Source organism: Ochlerotatus camptorhynchus, unplaced genomic scaffold (assembly GCF_037179485.1).
Source record: "Ochlerotatus camptorhynchus isolate MF236.1 unplaced genomic scaffold, CSIRO-AGI_Acam_v1.1 ptg000139l, whole genome shotgun sequence".
In the NCBI taxonomy this organism is placed as follows: domain Eukaryota; kingdom Metazoa; phylum Arthropoda; class Insecta; order Diptera; family Culicidae; genus Ochlerotatus; species Ochlerotatus camptorhynchus.
The window spans coordinates 147,908-166,774 of record NW_027040629.1 but is presented as its reverse complement, the minus strand read 5'-3'; the positions used below and the strand labels follow the sequence as shown (position 1 = coordinate 166,774).

The 18,867-nt window shown below is 39.6% G+C and overlaps 1 protein-coding gene across 4 annotated transcripts in view; it reads left to right on the top strand.

Annotated features, from left to right (window-relative positions):
* Positions 1-18,867, top strand: part of LOC135700598 (titin) — an 85,724-nt gene that overhangs the window by 33,667 nt on the left and 33,190 nt on the right. For 3 of the 4 annotated variants that reach the window (XM_065221135.1, XM_065221134.1, XM_065221132.1), the window contains exon 2: positions 12,031-12,773. In XM_065221135.1, coding sequence (XP_065077207.1) covers positions 12,031-12,773 — 743 coding nt within the window. The remainder of the gene's footprint in view (positions 1-12,030; positions 12,774-18,867) is intronic. The other variant, XM_065221133.1, reaches the window with a different exon arrangement.

The window sequence follows — 18,867 nt, the reverse complement described above, 5'->3', positions numbered from 1 at the left end:
AAATCCTTTATATAAACATTAAACCAAAAGCGCCAGCCCGTGTTACGTCAAAAACCGCTGATACATTCAGAGGGTTGTTATCTCATCTAAAGACACGAGCAGTGTTCGGAAAACCATCCTCAAATCTCATTCATTGAGCCTCCCTGAGAGAATAAGCTCACGTGCCAATGAGACTCTCATGTATTTTCATGCACTCATACCAAAGAAGAATACCCTAATAAACGGGTACCATACTCTAACGATATCATAGATGGTACGACTATCCCACATAAAGTTGGGATGATATCCCGAATTGGTGGTTAGGCGCTTCTTAAAAAAAACTTTCTATTTCGGTGCCCTCTTTCACGGTCCCTTTCATACAATGATTACCCCCCATGTGCAAGGTAATTTTGGGGTTTTGCTGCCCCCTCGCTAGAGATGAAATTTAGCGCACTGTTTTTATCAAAACAATCACACCAAAATCAGAGATGTCCCATTTTTTAAATTATTCGATTAACAACTAATCGATTATTTTTTGTTCGCTGTGCTGTCATGTTTCCACCAATGAGAGTGCAGCATATGTTTGAAACGATGGGTGATTATCCTCTGGAGAAGTTAATAATTATATCGGCATGATTTTTTTATATGTCGTGTAAAAAGCCTGCATTTTCAAGAAAAAAGATAGAAACAGATTGCGCCCTCTGTCTATAAACCATGAAAACCATAAAAAATACAATTAATTTAATACAAAATCCCAATTTTTATATCTTTATATTTTCACCTTTCATTAGATTTTTTTTTTTAGATTTCATTCTAATGGCAAAATGAAAAATACGGGTCTAATATTTAGCGATAAGGAACAAAACTACCCATTTTTACGAAATTCTGAGAACCACTATATCGTTTTGCTATGGAATGGCTGTATACTTACACTCCCGATTATTATAAGGTATTGAACGGAACTTTCTGCGTAGGTAGATTGCACACTATAATTTTTAAATTTTCTATACTAAAAGATCACCCAAAGTTTCAACATTTTCCAAAATTCACACTGTATAATTACACAGTGCAACACATAAAATGAAAACAAAATTCGGACTTCAGTTTCTGCAAGTACTCACCCAAACTAGCAAAACCCAAAGGGTGGTCACTAGAGTGATGGAAAATTTGAAATAAACGATTCCAAATCGGATCCTGACTAACCTCTCAAAATTTGAACCCATTTGGTGAGAAAATGAGATGGCACAAACCATTTGAAGTTTGTATGGGAATTACTATGGTAAAACCAAGATTTTTGTTCATGTCTATCTAATAATTCACCATATTGGTCTGCTTCAAAAGCTTTCAATTTTACTTGTAGGAAATTTTCCCAGCTACAACTTTTCTGAAGACCACTTTTTGATTAAATGCAAGGATCGAAAGTTATCAATGGTTCAATGCGCCTATGATAAAGGGTGATACGGTCAAAATTTGGTCAAGGGAAAACGCGTGTAAATAGGTGAAATCGTTTATTTAAAAAATCAAATTAAATTTCTTTTTCAAGTTCAATTAGTATAAAATTCAGGAAAAATATTCAGTTAGGCTTCCGCTTTTCCAAATCCGAATTGCCGGGCCTTACGCTTGGCCCCTGCCATCAGATTTTGTACAGCCACCTTGTCCACCTTCTTCGCCGCAGAAAGCCAGTTTGCCTTGAACTGCTGCTCCTCTTAGCAGTTTTTTTAGTCTTCTTTAGGTTCCGCTTGACAATAGCCCAGTATTTCTCAATTGGGCGGAGCTCTGGCGTGTTGGGAGGGTTCTTGTCCTTGGGAACCACCTGCACGTTGTTGGCGGCGTACCACTCCATGGCCTTTATACCGTAATGGCAAGATGCCAAATCCGGCCAAAACAGTACGGAACAACCGTGTTTCTTCAGGAAAGGCAGCAGACGTTTATTCAAACACTCTTTCACGTAAATTTCTTGGTTGACAGTCCCGGAAGCTATGAAAATGCTGCTTTTCAAGCCACAGGTACAGATGGCTTGCCAAACCAGATATTTCTTTGCGAACTTTGACAGTTTCATGTGCTTGAAAACATCTGCTACCTTTCCCCTTCCTTTTGCCGTATAAAACTCCTGTCCCGGAAGCTGCTTGTAGTCGGCTTTGACGTAGGTTTCGTCGTCCATTACCACGCAGTCAAACTTCGTCAGCATCGTCGTGTACAGCCTCCGGGATCGCGCTTTGGCTGTCGTATTTTGTTTATCATCGCGATTTGGAGTCACTACCTTCTTGTAAGTCGATAGTCCGGCTCGTTTTTTGGCTCGATGCACGGTTGTAGACGATACACCCAGCTTATTTGCGGCATCTCGGAGAGAGAGGTTAGGGTTTCGCTTGAAACTACCGGCAACTCTCTTTGTCGTCTCAGCGGCTTCCGGTTTTCGATTTCCCCCCGATCCAGACTTCCTGGCTGTCGACAAACGTTCCCCAAACACTTTAATTACATTTGTAACGGTTGATTTGGCAACTTTTAGCGATTTTGCCAACTTTGCGTGCGAGTAGCTCGGATTTTCGCGATGCGCGAGCAAAATTTTGATACGCTGCTCTTCTTGCTTGGACGGCATTTTGACAACTGAAGAGTGAATTCCAAAATCAAAATAGGAGCAACATTCTACACACACACACCTTCAAAATGAGGGGTGTTCAGGTTTTTTAAATGCAAAATTGAAAGAAATACGTCAAGTTGATATTGACCAAATTTTGACCGTATCACCCTTTATCTTATGATCATGCTCAATCAACTGCTCAGCAGGCAACATTGGCGTTTCTGGGGCGTTGCATAGGACACAAAAATCATGGCTACTATGTCACACTGCAAAATACAGTGTTGCCTACAGAGCAGCTGCTTGATCATGTCATAAGTTTACCAATCTCTTAAATATATAATAACATTTTCTTGTCTCGTTTTACATAGAAACGGTCTTCAGCAAAGTTGAAGCTGAGAAAATTTTCTATAAGAATGGTAATCGAACTGTTTCGCAGCTCAATATGGAAAAAGACTAGAAGGCAATGAACAAAAAGTTGAGATTTCCCATAGTAATTTACATGTAAACTTCAAATGGCTTGTGCGAAGTCTGTGCCTAACCAAATGAGTTGTAACTTTGGGAGGCTTATCAGTCAAATTTTGCATAAGTCTAGTGGTCACTCTACACACTTGTTTTGCACCAGAAGTAAAAAAAATTGAACTGACTTTTGTTTGCTTGTGAATAATGAATTGTTTTGCAACCCGGTATTTTGACAACTCTTGGTTTTGTTTTGTTTTTCGAAACCTGAGAACTCAATTGACGACGACGATTTTGGGCGGCCGGAGCCGGAAAGCGCCAGCAGCCAAGAAAGTGGAGGACGCTTTGTGCTAGTCACGACTATCGGATCTTCGGAATCGAAAGGCGCTAAGCGCAAAGCCATTCCAAGCGACGGACAGACGAAGAACACCAACGGAAGATCAAAGGCATGAGGCAGCTGTACAAACCGCCGACGGTAGAGGAAATCAATCGGTTGAAGGAAACGGAATATTTCTATCGCTCGAATCTGTTTCTTCGGTGGAAGAGATGCTAAGCGAGGTGAAGGTGATATTCAAGTTGTTAAATTATATTGAGCGTTGGTTGGGTGATTTCCGGAAGTTTTTGAGGACGATAAAAGATGCGTACAATGAACGATCTCTGAAGGATGTTGATTAAGAAGTGGTTGATTTTCCGTTGGCATTCCCCGAAGGATCGCATGTTCTCTCCAAGGAAAGCTTCAAATCCGTTCAGCAACGGATCGAGCACCATATTGGATCCAGTCGTTTGGGAACATCTTGCAAGCCACTGAAAGTAGATTTACTGCTGGAGATTCCGGACAAGTGTTTCCGGAAGGAAGATTACCTTAACTCACATGAAGAGGGCACATTTCCTGTGCCATCTGGCGGGCGAAAGCATTGAACAAACAGTCAACGTATTATTTGGCCAGTAGGATGCACTTCATTCCGCTAAAAGGGGACTTTCGATGAAAAATTTGCCAATCGCGTTGTGATTGTACGCTGCAGACTTCATCAGTGCCAAGTACTCAACACCACTGGACCAATTAAAAGGAAATAAACCAACACACTCAAAGCTCTTCAGGTTTTGCTAGTTTGGGTGAGTACTTGCAGCAACTGAAGTCCGAATTTTGATTACATTTGTTGACCTCGAAAATGCTGCACAGTGTTATGACTGATTTTCACGGAATAGGGTTGGTCAAATTTGAAATTAAAATAGTACTAGAACTCTTATTCTATATCCAACGGGTCGCTTTTGATCAAATTTGGAGAACAAATTTATGAAATATTTAATTCATAAGAATATTTATTCAAGTCAACCCACAGTATGGTGCTTCACTGTTGTAAGTTGAAGTGAAATTTTTCTTTAAAAAATAAAAATAAAATATGTTAAGCCACTTGTCACATACCGTTCTGATTCATGTTTCGGCATGTGCTTCAGAAAACGGAGATATACTTTATGGTAATATGTATCTGAGATCTTCTTTTTTTCTTCTTTTTTCCTTTATTTAACGTCGGTCTCTGTTCCGCAATCTAGTGCCAATCACCGACGGACATCGATTGCTATCCATTGACGGCAATCGAATGTGCAGGAAGGCAGCTTCCACACCTGCGTAGGATATCGCACCCATTCACAACACACATGGCCGGGACCAACGGTTTTACTTCCCTTCCGAAGGAAGACGTGACCAGAGATTTTTATGCCTCAGAAAAATCCCACCGACCTCGGGTGTTAGAAAGCAGTCCGCTCAGGCATGGAAAATCATTTGCATTCATTTCGTGCATTCATTTACATTCATTTGCCTCTAACTTTTTTCATTAACATCACTCCGCAAAATGATGTAAATAGCTTTTGTAGGTTTTGTTATTAGCTACAACTTTTGTTAACAAATCAAATCCATATCTCTGATGTATGACGAACCAGAGCGAACAGAAGCCACTACTGTTTTTCAGTGAATGTAATTTACATTCACTGAAAAACAGTAACAAGTTCTGCCAGCTCTAGTTCGTGATGCATAAGAGATACAGATTTGAGTTATGAGCAATTGTTGTAGCTAACAACAAAACCTACAAAAGCTCTACACATCATTTTGCGGAATGCTGTTGATGAAAAAAGTTAGAGGCAAATGAATGTAAATGATTGTATGAAATGAATGTAAATGATTTACATAGTTGAAGATGCTAATTTCAAATAACAGACTGTAGTGGTAATTTTTATACGATAGATGGAGTAGATGAAAGCATAGAGTTGATAGTTCCGTTAGAGTACGGCAGTGTGAAGATTGTATATAGATATTAGAATAGCGAACTAGGACAACTTTTAAGGAAGGTACAAATCGGTTTTTCATCTCTCTTTACCAAACTCCCCCTTTGGAGAGGGATGGTGAGGGGTGTCCCCCCCCCGCCACCACTGGCAAAAAGAGATGAAACCGACCCGTTCAAGTACCTCACCATCCCTCTCCAAAGGGGGAGTTTGGTAAAGAGAGATGAAAAAACCGATTTGTACCTTCCTTAAAAGTTGTCCTAGTTCGCTATTCTAATATCTATATACAATCTTCACACTGCCGTACTCTAACGGAACTATCAACTCTATGCTTTCATCTACTCCATCTATCGTATAAAAATTACCACTACAGTCTGTTATTTGAAATTAGCATCTTCAACTATGTAAATCGTTGACTTCACGTAGAAGTAATACTAAAAACATATAGTCAAAGTAAATGATTTTCCATGCCTGGTCACGCTTACCACTACATCACCGGCGCCGGCCGATATCTGAGATGATATTGTAAAGTAAATATCATAACTTTTCGAAAAGAAAAAGCTACCAAGATTCAAACTTCGAAAACATGCCTTTGAGAAGATTCAAATTTTGGACATCCAATTTTGATTTTACGAATAGTGAAAAAATGTGATCAATATTTCGAAAAATGTTGGAAGCGATTTTGTTTTGAGGGAGTCCCCAAACTTTTGATCGATGACTTGAGTACATGTTTTTATCATTCAAATACTTTTTAAGTTTTTCCTCTAAATTCCACAGTAGGATCCAAGTGAAATGTATGCGCCACTAGTGGCGGGAAATAGTACTAGTCGATGGTGATAAATTTATGACAGCCGGTTTAAATTCCAGAGTTTGAATGATAAATTATTAAAAAAAAAAAGTTCAAAATAGTGAGATACGATCATTATTATGGATGATACATGTAGGAAATTTGTCGAATAGTGTAATGTTATATTAAAGGGCGAACACGAAATTATTGCGACACATTCAACAGGGCATAACTTTTTTACCATTGGGTAAAACCAAATTTTGCACACTTTCTCATTGATGTGTATTGTGTACATGCTGTCAAACTCGAAGTCGTGTTTTTCGATTCAACGAAAATGGAGGTGAACAAATTCTTTCCAAACACCTGGAATTTCCTGACCTGTCGCACCGGCAGTTGGAAAAAATGTTGAACATTCACCATTCAACCGTCTCCAGAGTGTTGAAGCGGTTCCAGGAGCGGTTGACGTTGGACCACGGCAAAGGAGCTGGAAGAAAACCGGGACCGGAGAACAAAAAGACGGAGGGAAAGGTGAAGCGGACGATTAAAGCAAATCCCAACGTCTCAAGCCGTGATTTGGCTAAAAAGATCGGCATGTCGCAGAGCTACGTCCAGAATGCAAAGAAGAGAGCTGGACTACATACATACAAGGTACAGAACTTCCCAAACCGCGATGAGCGGCAACAATCGACGGCTAAAACTCGGGCACGGAAGCTCTACGAGAAGATGCTGACAAAATATGGCTGCTGTGTGATGGACGACGAAACGTATATAAAAACCGATTTTAAGCAAATTCCGGGGTTGGAGTTTTTCACCGGCAAGAGCAAGTTCGATGTGGACGACAAATTTAAGAAGAAGAAAATGTCGAAGTTCGCCTCCAAATATCTCATTTGGCAGGCCATCTGCTCTTGCGGACTGAGGAGTGAGCCTTTCGTGACAAAGGGCACAGTAAATGGCGAGATCTACAAATCTGAGTGCCTCGAGAAGCGCCTTTTGCCGTTCTTGCAGCAGCACGACGAAGCTCCGCTATTTTGGCCAGATTTGGCATCATGCCACTATTCTAAAAGTGTCCTGGAGTGGTATGAGGCCAATTCTGTCCATTTTGTTCCAAAAGACATGAATCCGCCAAACTGTCCGGAGCTGCGCCCGGTGGAGCAGTACTGGGCAATAATGAAGCGGGAACTTCGGAAGAGCAAGAAGACAGTCAAAGACGAGAAGGACATGTTAAGAAAATGGAAAAAAAAACTGAGAAACTGGTACCGGATGACACTGTAAAGACTTTGATGGAGGGCATCAAGCGAAAATGCGTTCAATTTTACACTCAAGGCTCCATCGATTAACTTTTCTTTTGATTTTTGAAGTAAATATATTTATAAAACTACCCTAAAATTTTGGTTTGATTCTAAACATTATAAGAAAATTTGCATGACATTTTCGGTGTCGCAATAATTTCGTGTTCGCCCTTTAATTTTCCTTGCAATGTCATTGAAAGATAATGAAAATACGTTTTTTGATTCACCGATATTATTTAGGTTATGTGTTGTATGATTGCAGATTCCCATCCGGATTTCCATTCCCAATTGACATACAAGTCAGTCTGCTGGATATACTGGATTATGTTAAGGACTCCGTGCTAGTGGATTTAGAGACCTAGCATATTGGGGCCTCCTTTAGCTCAGTCGGTAAAGGCGCAGCTACAAAGCAAGACCATGCTGGAGGTGGCTGGGTTCAATTCCCGGTCCGGTCTATGAATTTTTCGGGTTGGAAAATTTCTCGACTTCCCTGGGCATAGAAGTATGATTGGACTTGTCACACAATTATACCAAAGCAAAAATGGTACAGGCATCGAAAGCTCTCAATTAATAACTGTAGAAGTGCATCTAGAACACTAATTTGAGAGCACGCAATAAACTAATATGCGATATGCAATAAGCTTGAAATGCGAATAAGAAGAAGAAGATATTGTGTCGGGCTACACCAGAAGATCAGCAGCAAAGCAAGAATTGAAGGGAATGGTTTTGTGCTGCAAATTTCCCGTCCCGGGGAGCGGCCACATAAAATGAATCTCAAATTTCCAAACGACAACCAACTTTGGGACTTAAAGGCTGACTAAAAGTAAATTGGTACGCACAAAAAGACCTGTAATTCGTGATAAAATTTAAAACTTACTCAAAGATGGTTACATTTCTCCAGTTCGAACGAAATCTGCCCATGAGCACCCGCACAGTCGAAACGGACATGGAATCAGCGCATTTCTTCCATTTTGCCCGCATTTGCTGGATGTCCTTGAGTTCGCCGCCGCTTCATCGAAGTCGCTGCTTTGAAATTTCCCAGTATTTTTCGATTGGTCGAAATTCCGGGCAATTCGGAGGATTCATTAGCTTGTGGACAAAATCAATCTAATTGGCAGCATACCACTCCAGAACCACTTTGGAGTAGTGGCAGCTGGCCAAATCGGGCCAAAAGATGGCTTTGCCACTATGTTTGCGGATGAACGGCAATCCACGCTTTTTCAGACATTCTTCGATGTAAACTTGGGATGTCATCGTCGAGGATGTGACGAATGGTTCCGTTTTCAGGCTACAACTGCAAATCGCTTGCCAAATCATGGCCTTCTTCGCGAACTTGTCGGCAAACACGGACTTGAATCTTCCCGGCACATCCCTACGTCGAGTTTGACGAATGTTTCATCATCGATCAAAGTGCAGCCCTTGTGTTTTGTTAAAACACAGTCGTACAAGAGCCTTGCACGCTTTTTGGCTACGGAATTCTGCTTCATGTGCCGGTTTGGATGTCTACTGGCTTTGTACGACTTGTATCCTTCCCTGGCAAGGATGTTTCGCACCATTTTAAATTTGACGTTGTACCTTTTGGACACATCTCGGATCAAAAGACCGGGGTTGGCAATAACGCAGCTCAACACCTTGCTGCGCAGCTGACGATACCTGGTTCCAGTTTTTTCGTAGGTCCGCTGATTTCTTTCCACACTCAGGGTTTCCTTGTAGGTTTTGAGCACTCGACAAACTGTTGTTTTCGGCATCTTCAGCACATTAGCCCACTTGGAACCGGAGCACTCCAGATTTTCCAGGTGTTTGTGCACAATATTTTTCTTCTTTCGAGTTCCATTTGACGTTTTTTTGCTGAACGCGATCGATTACTTTGATCAAACTTGCACTAGTTGTTCTCTATAGAAATGTAAACAAATCACTGTCAAAGATTTTCTATTCCCAACACTAGAGGCGTGCTAGCAGCACGCGAGGGGCATACCAATTTAGTCTTAGTCAGCCTTTATATTCAACAAAGTCTGCTTCAACAAAATGATGGGAGCATATTCGCTCTTTCCCTGTTCCATTCTAAACTGCGCAAATTTGTTGCTCCCCGAGTTCGGAACCCAAAAAGTGGAAGTTTGTCTTCAAATGTGTCCTCGTTGCTTCCCGAGATACGTTTACGTAGGGTAAAAATCAATTATTTTCCTGATTGCAAGCAATTATATCATTGAAGCCACTTATTATTTCATAGAAGACCACTTTTGCTATGATTTGATTAGCTTTCTGATTACCAAAACGTACAGAAAAAGGCGAATTTTTAATTTCATAAGTGAAAATTCTGATGCAAGTCGCGGTTAACAGCAGTTTACATTTTTTTTATCACCGCTACGACAACAGCGCCACGGGTGGCCGATAGCTGGTCAGATTTCACTATTACCTGGAGCCCGTTGGATATTGAATAAGGGTTCTACCACCACTTTCATTTCAAAATTTTGCCGAACCAATTTTGAGAAAATCAGTCATGATTATTCAGTATAAATTTTGAAAAATGTTGCAAGTGAAGGCCCAAGCGCAATGACAGCGGAAGCAGAACGGCAGCGGCAGCGAAAAAGCCCGATCTGAGTAAGCCTACTTGTTGGATTAAAAACTAGTTAGAATCAAATCGACTTCGGTTAGGCATCTTGATGTCATTTGTGACAACTGTCAAACTTTGCGTTTCCGTTCCGCTTCCGCCCACATTGCGCTTGGGCCTTGAAGGTAAACTTTTAGTATGAAAAGCCTGAAAAATAAATTGAGCCATTTAGGTGCGAAGCAATTTTCATTCACTACCTTTCCAATTACCTAAAGAGTACGAAAATTGGGCGTAAAGTGACAGAGATATGAAAAAATACATATGCATGTTTTTTTTTAGGGTGACCCCAAACTTATGATCGGGAGTGTAAATATGGACAAGTCTAATCTACACTTACTCACCAAGCTGTTGACAACCGATAATGGTTATTTTGTTTCTGTATAGCTCACATGAGTGAATGAGTTTTCCCATGGTTGACTTCTATCAGAGATGAGTTATCAAATTGCAGGTACTGTAGGGAGAGCTGTATTCTCGAAGTTCTAGAAGAAAAAAACCAACTCAAAATATTGTTCCAAGGCTCGAGTAGTCAATGTTGAATAGCTCGAATGATGTGACTTCATGTTGATATTAGAATAGCATTTCCTCCCAACTCTGAAAATCGAAAACTTCACCTATGAAGTAACAAAACACGTTGATTGAATGTAATAACTCAAGGCGGGAGTAACCGTCAACAATGCTGATTATGGTACAGCACGCAACACCACCCTACTGCTTCTATTTTCAAAGCCAGAATGTTCTTAAAACCCAAAAGAAGGCTTTATACGTCGTGAATACTGAGTTAATCCAAAAAACGTCAAAACACCCAAAAGGCTCTCTCTCACTAAACAAGAGCCTAGAATTGCTTTGAAAACGCCAAATTGACATAAACATATTATCACCAACCTGAAAATTATATTTGTTTTTTTTTTTAACTTTATTAAACTGATGTTCAGTCGTAGAAATGACAATTCTCATAATAATCATGAAACGATAAAACCCAAGTAACAATTTTGGTTTTATGAGGGTTCTGTAGGCCATGATTTGGACTTGTAGCATGCTTTAAAACCATAATAAAACTATCAATGTTACTTGGGAATAGCCCTAAAAAAGCTAGAAATGGTCCAAAATAAGTTAAAATAAAATAGAATTTCCAAACTGGCTGTATAATTCTCAAATCAGATAAATTTCACATGCAATTTCAAAAACCTATGATCAAGTTACAGTGTATCTCAAAATTGATCGTGTAACAGTACTTAAATTTTAGAAAAAACGGCTCTTTAAGCACAAGTCAAAAAGATACGTCTCTGAATTTTTGGCAGCTGACTCAGCATACATTTATCAATTATTGGCTCAGAATTGGGTATATTTGGTTGAGTTTACAAAAAGTTAGAGCAATTTAAGGAAAACGCCATTTTTATTGAAAAACCTTTTTTTATTGAAATAAAATGAAAATAACTTCTTGAAATTTTTCTCATTTTAAGTCGTACTAAAGATCATTCATCTGCCACTAATTTTACTAAAATTCGTCCTCTAGGTATAAAGTTTAAAATCGAGCTTTTTAAAAATAAATCTAAATTCATACAGGCTCCTTCAATAAAGACCAACATTATAGCAATAAATCAATAAACAGCTGTTCAATAACCAGCCACGATTTGAAAAAAAGGCGTCTATACACCATATTTAAAAAAAAATCTTCTAGGGTGTAAGGTCAATTCTGAGATACACTGTATATATTACTACATATTTATTTCTACGACTCACCTGAGGGCAGCCCGTGACCCACCGGTGGGTCGCGACCAATAGATTGAGAAACGCTGTTATATGATATTAGCACCAAGAGGTTTGCAGTGATTGGCAAAGATTTTAACCTTACCAATTTTGAAATGCTCTTTCGTTGTTGTTGTTGTTGTTTATTATAAAATTTGTTGTTTATTATAAAAATAAAATTTATGTTTTGGGTCATCAACGTTTAACCGGACATGTAGAACTCGTGTAAATAATTTTGATCACTTCGCAACCGACCGTGAACAATCTCTCTAATGTCCTTATTTTTCTTATCTTTGCTTTACCAATTCAGTGTCTTTGCGAACTGCGGCAGAAGCAGAAACAACCGTGCTCGAGGAGCAGCGACTGGGAGTTGTCAGCCAGTTTACAGCTGAACCCAAGGAAAGCAGCACAGTTCAAGACACAAAAGTCACCCTGGAGACGTTGCCACCAAAAGAAAAACCCGCCCCTCAAAAACAGAAATCTGAATCTGAAGAAGAGGTAGAAGAGGAAGAAGAGGTGGAAGAAGAAGAAGTCGAGGAAGAAGTAGAAGAGGAAGTTGAAGAGGAGGAGGAAGAGGAAGAGGAAGAGGAAGAGGAGGAAGAGGCTGTTCAAGAACCGCAAAAGCCTGAAGAAGTGAAACCACTTGTGCAACCGACAAAACAGGATGAACAAGTTGAAGTTGTAAAATCAGTAGAGACCGAAAAACTCACACAAGCTGATCCCGTCAAGTCTATAGATGTTGAAACCGAAGAGATCAAAACATTTACCGATGTAGGTCCTGCCGAGTCAACTGATACAGCACCCATCGAAATTGAAGCCCCCCAGAAAACAGAAGAACAAGAAGAAGAAGCACCCAAAGACACAACCGTTAAAGAAACAGAGTCAGAAGACGAACCCGAGCATCCGACTCCGAGTGAGGTGGCCGAAATAAGCACAGTAACCATCACCGCAGATTCAGATGCTGCAAAAGGAGGACACCCAGAAAAACCGGCTGTTCCCCCACAAACTTATCTGTGGGAGGAAATCAAGAAATCGAAGGAACAGGTAAGTGATGTAAGGTATCGGCCAATTATCGCTTTCCCGATGTGAAGCTCGCTATCCACTAATGGCTCTGGATTGGTTATTTCGGATCAGCTTTGAATTTTAACGAGGACTGTTTGTGCCTTCATGGGATTTCCGGTACATTCATTTTGTAAGTTGGTGTTAGGACGGCTATACTGCCCTCGTGGAAAAGAGGTGGTTGGTAGCATCGTCAAGAAATCTTTTAGCCATATGTATAGTGTTGGGCTTAATTAGATGAGACTGTAAGAGGTTTTAAAAACTTACTAGAAAAGCTTTTATAGTACCTTTTTAATAAATGCTAATACTTGAAGTACAGTGAATACAGTGATACAGTGATATCATTTCCCAGATGTTTGTGAAATTTTATCGAAATCTCAACAGCTGAACGTTCGGTAAACAGCTCGGTGATATTTCTCAGAAATCTGCGAAAAATACAGGAAAACTGTGAAAAATCACCAAGCTTTTAACGGACCGTTCAGCTGTTGAGATTTCGGTAAAATTTTACAGAAATCTGTGAAATATTCTTCGTGTGCAATGAAGGTGAAAGGAAGCCATATCTTGAAACTTCAAGAGCACATATGCATGATTCCACAAAATATACAATGATGAAACTGTTACTCCACGTGTATTGTAGCCTAGCGCCTAAGTGTTGATATGGTACAATGCATTGATATTTGAATTAACACAGTAACTTTTAACGCTGCTCTCAGACACCCCGAGACAAAATGAGCACTCATAGAAAAAAAATTTAGATACTATTTTCGATTTTTAAGGAAACATTAAATTGAAAACCAGTTGTAACAAACGAAACTTTAAAATATATATATTTTCACTAAACGACGATTTTCGATTTACTCAAGTACATTTTTTAAGTGCAGAAACTAGTTTATATGCTTCGAACTATTGCGGAAACATTGTTCTTATTGTGCATCCGATCATAGCGACATTTTTCACTGGCATCACTGGTCTCCCTATGTTTCTAATGGTGCTAATGACGTCGGAAGTCACTAGTCCGACTAGCGCAGTTCGGTTTAGTGCTAGCGCCACTATATAGCCTACTCAATGTTTTGTTTAAGAAATAACTTCAATAGCTACTTTCGAGTTTAGGACACAGTCATGTGGTGTGCCGGTCTAGCGAATGGTGCCCATTTCACCAGGATAAGTGATTTATTTCAAGTGACTTGTTGAATTATAAAATTGGTATCTAACAATTAGATACACGTATTATAATCGTGATCAGTGTCTGATTTTATCATTTACCATCACAAGCAATGCCTATCGCTTCAACCCAGTGTAGATGAATTGCGTTTGTTTTGAAAATATTCGCTGTAACGTACGAGAGGAATCTAGGGCATCCCACTCTAAACTAAGCTACCTGTATATACTCAAAAATACTTAACCTATATTTTGCATTAGGTTGTTACCACCGTTGCTAAACACATTTTAGTTGTTTATTTATCCGATGGTCTTCAAATAAGGGAAGAATTGTCAACGGTGGAAAAACAGCCCCTGATTATTCTTCCAATTTAGAAACGAATTGAATCATTTTCGCATGATGCACATTTACCATGATCCGTTCGACATGTTACAGGAAGAAGTCAGGTTGACAATCATGGAACCCTTCCCCTCGTTGTTCGTTTGTTTTTATCGATCCTTGCATGATAAGATTAGGCACTTTTCGACCGTTATGATTTGGCCATGTAACACTAACTTAAGACTCTTAGGACTTAGGACTATCGAATCTGAACAAGAAGTTGTGAAGGTTTTTCACACCATTCGCATTGTACTTGTGGCATCTAGAGAGTGGCATCTTGTTGCTTACCACCGAACATGTTTATTCTGCCGTAAAGTGCCATAATTCTGCGCAGGCCTTATTCCGGGTTTTTTTTAATTTCTAAATAATTAGAAATTGTATATAATTTGAATTGAATTGAACATGATGTTAGGTATTAACCACTTGCACAGGGTAAAAATATCAATTAAGATAAAACTGTAAAATACTGCAAAATTTTGCCGAAATTCCCGGAATTAGGTGATGCGCAGAATTATGGCACTTTGCCGTACATAGTAAACATGAACTACAATACAATAGGAACTACATTTCCCCGGATTTGGAACCGTCAATTCAGATGAGAAACCATTATTAGAGCTGGACATGATTGATAAGCCATATCTGTTATGTGTTGATGTCGAATCAATTTTTCCATTGATTCTATCAGCTACAGCAAGGATTATAAAACCTAAATTTAATCAACTTATTTTAACATATGACATGTGAATAAATAAGTATCGATTATTAAAACATTTAAATAAAAACAATCAACTTCATTTACGTGTCGTGTTCTGAAACGATCGAGCTGTATAAGTCTCGCATGAAACGCTTCGATTCAACCGGGATAATATATTTGCCACCACGGATCAGAATGATAACGATGCTAGTGTTTTTAAAATCCTCAATCACCAGCACATTGTCGTTGGTGGTTCCAATTACTAAAACTGGAAAATTTATGCTCAAATGAAAACATCGACTACTAGCAAAATGCTAATTAAACTAATTTACCAGTCTAATGTAGCTCCGTTTTCCGATTTATGTTCCCCGAAAAGCGTATAGCAATCAGTACAATTTCCTACTGTAAAAGGTTCGCTTCATCGTCGTAGTTCGACAGGCAAATGCGCAGCGTAACCCTGGTCAGTCTTGTAAGCGGTCACCGCAGTCGACACATTTTCTGTGATAATCGACTGCCTTTGCTTGCGACACTTGCAAAACAAGCTATCAAATGACAGTACGAAACTAAAATATCATAAGACAGGCTCTGTCATACGACACTGTCGCCGAAGACTGAGCTGCTGATTGCTTGTGTGAATTCTGAAAATAGCAAGCAACGATGTCCTAGTAATAACATTTCTCATCAGAAATGGTTTAATTTACACCAAATTGAGGAATTAGAATGAAATCACACATGTCATATTATAGTTATTTGATAATTTTCTTTTTGCTCGAATGTTGTTCTACCGTTTGTGTTGTGTAAGAGAGACGACGGTAGAGCTTGAGAGTACGAATACAAACAAACTGTCGCGCACGACAACGAAGCGAGTGTATAGTAAAAAACGCTAGCCATTACGACCCCTGACCCTGGTATTCTTGACCTGTATAGGCATAGCCAAGAACTTATTCTTCTCCATACTTGCACAGCTTGTGCTAACACTCTTGGTTACATTCTTGGGTCTGCCATGCATGCTTGGCATACACAGTTTTGGTCACGAACTGCTCATATGCTAATAACTTTACACAGAGTTGACGAAACATCGTTCTTTTTGAAGCAGTAGATAGAATAGAGTTTAAGCTTGATACATAAAACAAAGTAGATTTTAAATCAAGTAATAAACTGTATTTGTTTTTGCGTTGTAAAAATTAAGTGAGAAATGCTCGCTGCAGATCTCGGACTTAAAGAGTAAAAAATCATTGGTGTTGATTCAAATGTTAAGATTTATCTACTTTTTGCATATCTATAGTAAGCTATGATCCTAATCTATCAATAACTCTAAAGAAAAACAAATTTCAATAAGTGAGTGAAAAGTTATTAACAAATGAGCAGTTGGTGTGTACAACTGTGTATGTCAAGCATGCTGCCATGTCTTTTTTTTTCCTTTGGTTTTGTTTTCCGTGCTGAGCACCAATGCTACCGACGCCAGGGAGGCAGCTCCCACACCTGGACCCTACCTATCGACCCATCAACTCATGAACCGGGGACCAACGGCTTTACTTCCTTTCCAAAAGAAGGCGTGATCAGAGATGTTATGCCTCAGAACATCCCGGCGGCGCCAACTAGGATTGAACCCAGGCCTGCTGGGGTGAGAGGTAATCACGCTTACCACTAAATCACCGGCGCCGCTATGCTGCCATGTCAACGATTCCTTATTTTCTTGGGAATCTGGAACAGCTCTGTCAAGGAGTCCAAAATCATGATAGCGCACTGGAAAGTCTGCTCAAAACTAGAGAGGTTCTTGAACCTCTAATATCTGCATATTTCTAAATAACTTTTGGAGCGTTGCATGTTTACATCATTGATGACAGGTACATTTTAACAGTACAGTATTTTATTTTGTGCGACAGATGCCATGATATCGTGATGACTTTGTTTGTTTGTGAATAATGGCATGTTTGGCAAACCAGTATGTTGACAGCTTGATTGTTTTCATTTGTTTCAAATCAAATTTCCAGCAAGAATCGAAAACGGTTTCCAAGTTTTTACTTAGTATTCCTCCTCAAATTGTAGCAACGCAGACTGGTGGTCTTCGCTGACGCCTTTCTGGAAGTTCTCAATAGCGACGGTAGTATCAGTTACAAGAAAGCTTTCCATGATCTGTCGGTCAGTTTGATGTTTTCATCGTGGTAGCGACGCTGTTCGATGCCATATCATAGTAGGAACCGAACATGAAAGCCACAGTTATGGTGAAAATGTGCTTTCGAATTGTCCAACGGATGCTAACTTCTGAATGCCATCCAAAAATTGGAACAGCGCTAAGTTACTACTCGTGCACTCCCCAGGATCATATAAGATCGAGCTCTACTCATTCTCTTTGTGGAAGTACATCCCCCAAATAAAAGACAGCACTAAAGAACCGATAATAATATACAATTCTCGAAACATTTCATTCAAAACACCCTGATTCTTGATCTATCCAGTATTTCATGAAACCCATTTTGTCTCTTCACCAAATTCCCTCCCCCTTTAATGTCTGTTTTGTAATAATAGAAGAATTACACTGCTGATATCAAGTTGAATAGGAATAAGTTTATGTTTTAGGAATAAAGAAATATTTGCATCGTAAATTATATTTCAAACCTCCTTTTCCCTCTCCCCATCCATGAAACTGTAAATCTCCACTAACCTCGAGACGACCGCGAGTACTCGGTTCAATTCCTTTAACTTTAGATTTTAAATTTAGATTTAAGACATTATTAATGTATAACGCAAAAGATAATTTGGCTCGGTAAAGTTTATTCGATTGAGCCTGTACAAATAAATTAATTTACAAATGCCCTACAACATTTCCCCCTGTGTGCACAAACCCACCTTCTGATGATTCAAGATGCTCTGAAGCTCAGTCTAATCGATAGTCTAATCTGCTTGCACCTGCCATCGTTGGCTCTTCATAAAGACGTACACATTTAAGGTGATACTCTAAGGAAGCCTTAGCGTTAGGCACAAATGTCAGCTTCCACATAACATACAAATTTGAAATTGCTACTCCTTGTTTACTGTGCTACTACAAACAGAGAATAGCAATTTCAAATTTGTATGTTTTGTGGAAGCTGACATTTGTGCCTTTGAAGTTTCGCGATAAGGCTTCCTTAGAGTATCACCTTAAGGTGTGTGTGAAATATACCGTGTACACTGCGATTACTCATCTCTCTAATAGAGAACTGCTTAAGTGACGCGGTCCACAGATCCGCTCCGACACGCAATCAAATCGCAACTGACCGGACATTTAAATGAAGAAGTAGGTAGTTGGGGAACTGCAACGCCAAATCTGCCTACATTGTATCCGTTAGCATTCGGTACCTGTCCCGAAGGTTATCCAACGCATGCAGACAACATTCGTAGTATCGTAGTAGGTGACTCTTCGCTCCAGTTCAATCGGTTGCTTTTTGCCCTTATGCTCAATGGAAATCACATCAATCATCTTGAAGCAGCATGAAGAAATAATAAGATCTGTTACATTCTGAGCAGTTTCGTAAAAATTGACGCTGCGAAAGATGTCAACAATGGCTTGATTGACACTAATGCACAGAGGCAGTGCAGTGTTGCCCTTAACTTTGAAGATAATGACAAATTATAGCCAAGGGTGCCAAACAATGCCAATGCATGTGCCCAAGTTTGGCCAACTGCGCTTTTGGCACATTGCCCAAGTAAGGAAGACTTCACAACTTTGCCAAAAGTGTAAGGTCTACAGATCACAACCGTCAACGCCAAAAATGGCACCTCTGCTGGACGCCAGATTGGCATCCTTTGAACGTCCTGTCTCATATGTTGGAGTGGACTATTTTCGCCCGGTGCTTGTGAAGATTGGGCGCGCTCAA